The sequence below is a fragment of the Prinia subflava genome, chromosome 5 (assembly GCF_021018805.1).
Source record: "Prinia subflava isolate CZ2003 ecotype Zambia chromosome 5, Cam_Psub_1.2, whole genome shotgun sequence".
Classification (NCBI taxonomy): domain Eukaryota; kingdom Metazoa; phylum Chordata; class Aves; order Passeriformes; family Cisticolidae; genus Prinia; species Prinia subflava.
In genome coordinates this window covers 5,189,737-5,195,760 of record NC_086251.1, presented here as the reverse complement: position 1 = coordinate 5,195,760, position 6,024 = coordinate 5,189,737, and the positions used below count along the sequence as shown (strand labels likewise).

The following is a 6,024-nucleotide window of genomic DNA, read 5'->3' as shown; positions in this document are numbered from 1 at the left end:
CATGGCAGGGGGTGGAACAGGATGAGCTTTAATGTCCTTTCCTTACAGCCACCACTGCAGGGTTCCCAAGCCTCATTCCCGTGGCGCAGGCTCCAGGCCCTGAGCCCTGTGCACGCCTGCTGTGCCAGCGGGGCGGGAGCAGGGACAGCCTCGGAGAGAAGCTCTGAGGGTCTTTGTTTGCTGGAATCAGCCCTTGTGCATCCAGCCTGTGTGAATCCTGCTCTGATCACATGCATGGACAATTTCAGTATAAAATATATAGTTATAAAAAAAATACTTCATGCAAAATTAAAACACCTCTCCCAGTGGGACGTGGTCTTATTGCCAACCCTTCCCAACAGTGTTGAAGGAATTGTCACTCTGATGGCAGCTGGACCCCGAGGGGAGCTCTGCTGCCCCGGCCTGGGCCGGCAATCTTTGCTTTCGTTCCCTTTTTTTCTGCACTACTTAGGGCTAAGAGCTGAAATAAAGCAGAGAGACTTTAATTAGCAGAATCGATCCTTTCCTGGCGGCGCTTCATGATTTCTTGGAACTCTGACTCTCCTCTGCTTTTCTGGAATGGAAACAAAACAGGAAGTTTGTATTTGAACTTCATGCTGTAGTTAAATTACAGTGTTTAATGAATGCTGTAGGAGTAGAGCTAGTTTCAAAGAGATGGTGGTATCAGTAAAAAGCAGATTAATTAGTGGAAATGGGGATCTTATGGATTTGGGGCCTTTTTGCTTAAAATACACTTCAGAATTTTTACATGTGTTTTAATGCTTGTGTAGATTTAGTTGAGTTTTTTTTTCCCCAACTGTATTTCTTAAAATGCCTGTTTAACGAGCTGTCTGACACTGCTGGTACAGCCCCCCATTCCAGCAGGAATTATCCAGGAAAACCTTACCTCCAGCTGGTTTTTCTCCACCGTGATCTTGCTGTAGACTCTGTTTCCCTCATCACCACACACCTTCTTCAGCTCCTCTCTGTTGAGGGAGAAGAGCTGAGCTCCGGTGAGGATGCCCAGGTGTTCCACGGTCCTGGGGAGACACAGAGTGGGGGATGATGGCTGTGCTGCCTGTGGCCTCGTGCCAGAGGTGAGGAGTGGGAGATGGGAGGCCGGGAGCTGCACTGGGACCACATCACAGAGCCCTGGGGCTGTGCCAGGGTGGCAGCTGTGATTCCAGTGGCATTTCAGGCCGTGGGTTTAGTTCCTTAATTATTTTTCTCCAAGAAAACGTTTCTAAGAGAGAAAGGGAGTGAGTCTGAGCTCTGAGCAGCCTGGTTATAGAGCCTGGGTTTAATAGGGCTGAAATCTGATCTGCAGCACAGGCTCTGTGAGTAAATCCCAGTGACTTGTCCCAGGGGAGGTGGTGCCAGCGGCCTCCCCTCCTCCTGCTCCAGGGAAGGAGGCAACAGAGCAAATCTTACTCTTTGCTGAATGACTTGGCCTCCAGCCAGGCTTTGACTTCTTCAGTGCTGGATTCAAAGGTGAGGGGCACAAAAACTTGCTGAGGCTTTTCGACTTTGAAATTCCTGTGGGGAGGCTGAATTTTGTTGTTTGTGATCTTCTTTAGCAGCTCGTCGTTCAGCTCATCCATTTGGTAGATAAGTTCTGTAGAAACAGGGAGAGAATGAAATCAAGTCTTCAGTCAAAAATCACATTAAATGTGTTTGTAGGGGAATTGTAAGGAAAACAGGGATGTGGCTCAGTGGCTTTATTAACTCTGTAAATACAGCCCAGGAAAGTGCTTACTTTTGTGTTTTAGTTCTAAAGAACAAGCTTAAGTGCTCTGTTGGAGCAGTAGGGTGAGAGATGACATTTGGACCTTCAGGGACAAACTTGTACAGGGAGATCACTGTGGTTTTGGAGGCTGGAGAATCCTGGAAGAGAGTGGGGGGATCTCCTCTTTCCCTGTGAGCCAGGAGTCTCCCTCCAGCTTTCTCTCTTTGGGAGAAACTGTGATTTCTGCAGTTGTTCTGCAGGTTGAAGGAGAGGAGAGATCACAGAATCGCAGCCAAAAAGCTGCTTTATGGTTTCTTGCAGCATGACTGGGGAGAGAATCTCCCTTTCACCTGTTTTGTGGACGGTTTTACAGTGGGACCAGTTGTTGCTCATGTTTCTAACTCACCCTGTTCCTCTTGCCCCATTCACAGGACGTAAAACCCCTCAACACCCACAGCTCCTGCTCCAGGTATGCCCAGGCAGTGTTGCTGTTCCCAGAGGGTCAATTCCCTGAGGCCTGGTGTTGGTGTTGGGGTTTTGCTTCACTTTGTCATCTTCCTGGGTTTGAGTTATTTAGTTCCCTTTGGGCTGGTGAAATAAGGGAACTGCCCTGCAGACTTCACAGCTAGAGGGGAAAATCCCAGCCCCTGTGAGGCAGCAGAGGTCGGGGGATGGACTATGAGTTTCTGAGAACCACGTTCCCGTTTTCCTGTGCCCCTCTGTTGCCATTTATTTTTCTCCCATCACCCCTTGGCTGCTGCCTGATGTGGAAGGGTAGATCTCTGAGAATCTGCAATTGGAGAGTTGAGACTGAGATCTTCTCAGTCCTCTCTGCTGCTTCCAGTCAGGAATTTGCTGATCCTGGAGCTCTGGGTTTTGCTCCACAGCGGAACAGAAGCAGCAGGAAGCACCAACTGGGAGTGAGCAACACTCTCATGATGAGATGAGCTGGAAGGTCCCTTCCAGCCCAGGCCATCCTGTGACTGTGTGAGAACTCCAGGGACACTTCCTCCAGTGCCACTTTCCCCATGAAACTCCTGAGGAGTGTGGAGAATACTCGGTGTTAGGAACAGATTTGTGTCCAGCAGGGGATGAGCAGGGCAGGACGGGGAGTTGTTCTTCTCGCTCCTCACTGTGGTTAAGATGGGACCACTGTGCTTGAGCTGAGGAAGTGACACAGCACAGGCAGCCTGTTGCAGCTCTGGATTTGAGCAAAGCTCTGTGTCACTGCTCAGACACCACCAGGGAAAGCAGAGTTGGTGCTTCCTGGTGTCCTGAGCTCTGACACAGCAGCACCCAAAGGCTCCTACTGCAGCTCCCAGAAAGGTGAAGTGTGAAACCCTCCCTGTGCTGCCCAGTGGAAACAACTGCCCCAGATGCCAGAGCAGGGAGGAGCTGGGGGAAGAGGAATTGAAAATCCAAGCAGGCAGAACCCACTGGAAATCTGTGGGGTTTTCATCAGGCAATGCTGAACTGCTGGCACAGAATTCTGCAGGTTCCCGGGAAAAGTGAGTTTGGATGTTTCTATTCTAATATATATTCGGGCACAGGGGAAGAGAAATGCATTTATGTGTTAGCTTGGGACACCAGAATATACGGTTTTCAAAGCTGAATTGGCTTTTTGTTTGAAGAGAGACAAAATGAATATTGTAGATTGTTGAAAATGGTGAAAAAGTGGAATGAAAGGTTCTTTTTGAACCAAACTGAAAAGTTTTGCTTTCTTTTGTTTTGTTTAGTGTTGCTTGGCCTAGGGAAATTTAGCAGATCTCATCTTTTTCTTTTCCAACTGAGTGAAGTGTTATCTTTTTAATTCAAAAAACATTTGCTTAATGGAAAAACGGTCTTGCTTTGTGAAAGGACAGGTAGGAACAATTTTAATGCTCTTCCCGTGGATCTTTTTGCTTATGAAATGTAACCTGATGCCATATTCACAGGGCCTCAGGTTCTCCTTGAGTTTAGGTTGTAACTCAGGGCAGTCATTGCTTCCAGCACTGCCAGCAACTCTGGTTTTTTCCCTTTCTGACCCACTGGTTTTGGCCACTGGTTTGAAATCCATGTCCTGGGGAAGCTCAGTACTTTGTGAACCTCTAAAACTTGGCATTGGCAAATGAGTCCATTATGTTAAATTTATTAATTTTAAATTCATTTTCCTGCCCTCATTAGCTGTGTTAGGTGATCAGAAGAACCTTGAAATCACTAATTTGGTGTTGGATACCACAGCAGTGGTTGCAGGGAAGTCTTTAGCTCACGTGTTTTGGGACAGCTCCTGGTCTGGAGCAATTTCAGTTGTAATTCCACGGTGGAGGAGAGCTCAGAGGAGTCAGACTGAATCCAGCAGGCCAGAGAGGGAGCCCTGCCTTTGCCCAGCAGTGCCCTGAAGGCAGGGAGGGGGAGGAAATTCCAGTTGGGGTGGAATTCCTTCTTTTGTGGCATTCCAGAAGGTCACTGAGTCAGCAGGGAGGAGTTTGAGGCCGGTGTGTGCTGTGTGTGCACCTGGAGTGCGCAGAGGGATGTGTGCTGAAGGCTGTGGTCCTGTTGGGCTCTCAGGACACTCCTCTGCAGCCAAGGGCCGAGGTGTAAATAACTGTGGGACTGAGGGGTGGCTCTTTGTGCTAAGGTGGGCTCTCCTGGCTGGAAAACTTGTTCAGGCTCCTCAGAAAAAAGAGCAGGAGCACAGCAGGAAAAACGTCTGTCCCAGGGCTCTCATCCTGGCAAATTAACAATTCGCTTGCAATTTTTGCTTTTTCTGATGTGTTATCCAGAAGGAAAATTTGCTGTTGAGGGTGTGCAAAGCAGGTAAACAGGTACAGCACCAATCCCAGGAGAAGGGAGATCCTCCTCTCCTCTCCTGTGAGCTGTGCTTACACTGCCGCCCCCTGGGGGATGCCACCGTGGCAAAAGGCACCTGATCCTTTCTATCCAAGATTCCATTCTGCCCTTTACGGTCTGCCTGTGCTGAGACAGGTGGAGATGGTTCCCTACGTGTGTTGTGTGCCAGTCATTAAAAACAGACTTCAGTCTTCTTGTGTAAACTGAATTCTCCTTATTTTTCCCAACCTCACCGAGAAAACTGGAATTGGAGAAGAGAAATGATCCTAATTCTTTTCCTGCTCCACACTGCATTTGTACCACTTGATGTTCCTACCAGGACACGGTGCAGCTGAATCTTGGTGGCCACGGTTGGGAACCTGGTGAATTGGAAGGGTTTGTCCACTAAGAGGAGTGGTGATGCATAAAGCAAAGCAGAGGCTATTCCACACGAGGGATTTGAGACTGGTGATGGTCCCAATCCAGAATCTTTCTGTTCATTTTCTTTTGGCTGCTGCAGCCTGCTGGGCTGGGGGAGCTGTTCCTTTACATTTCCGTTTCATTTTCTGTAATTTTGTTCATTCTCGTGGAAATCTGCTTTTAATAAAAAGGCTCCTGAGGATATTGATGACGCCCCAGGTTCCTGGCATTCCCAGGTGTTCAGACCAAGGATTGTTCTGGCTGGCAGAAGCTGCACCAATCTCCCGGGAATCTCAGTCTGGGTTTCCTTTGCTCCCAGTTCTCCTCAGTTTGGGGGTGCAGTGCAGCCCTGCCCTGTGGATCTCCTAGAGGAGTTTTGGGGTTAAAAAGATGATTTTCTATTCTGCAATATTTCTCTAGAACTTGATTAAAAAGAATAAAACTGTATCAATGTGGTTTTAATTGGTTCATTTGCACTGGTTAATTAAAGCAGATCATTGAGAAGGGGCTTGAGCAGCCCTTGGTTGGAGCTAGCAGCTCTTTTTTATTGTCTCTTTATTCGAATTTCTTAATTATTTCTTACACAATTACTGCAATTAAGAGACACAGTGAGGAGGAAGCATTGCTGCCCTGCTGGACTGGGAAATCCAAGTGCAATTCCCTGGAGAGGTTGAGGGGATGGGGAGCTGAGCCTCAGGCTGGGTTTTGCAGCAGGAATTGGGTGAGGAGGGGAGAGGGGGGTCCCCCCAAACTGGTTAAAGCCGGTTCTGCTGGGTTTGGGTGCCCCCACCCCAAAAAAGGATCCCGGTTCAAGGGGACTTGAGGAAGCAGCGGGATGTGCTGGGGGGGCTGTGCTGGAACCCCCAACCCCTGTTCAGGGATGGTGTGCAGGGACAGGGACAGGGACACGGCAGAGGGGCTGTGCTGGGATCCCCAAATTCCAGCCAGGAGCGCTGGGAAGTGTCAGCTCCATGGGGACACTGTGGAAGGGCTGTGCTGGGACCCCCAAATTCCAGCCAGGAACGCTGGGCACTGCCAGACCTTTGGGACACTGCCTGATCAGGAGATTTCCCATTGTTTTCTCTCATGCT

At 48.9% G+C, this 6,024-nt stretch overlaps 1 protein-coding gene across 1 annotated transcript; it reads right to left on the bottom strand.

The window, feature by feature from the left end:
- Positions 1-288: 288 nt before the first annotated feature.
- Positions 289-5,404, bottom strand: LOC134550826 (epidermal growth factor receptor kinase substrate 8-like protein 2). The gene is made up of 3 exons (XM_063397700.1): positions 1,411-5,404; positions 887-1,019; positions 289-553 (listed from the first exon to the last, which is right to left on the bottom strand). Exons 1-3 carry the CDS (start codon positions 1,578-1,580, stop codon positions 482-484), a joined length of 375 nt encoding a protein of 124 aa, XP_063253770.1. The 5' UTR covers positions 1,581-5,404; the 3' UTR covers positions 289-481.
- Positions 5,405-6,024: the final 620 nt, after the last annotated feature.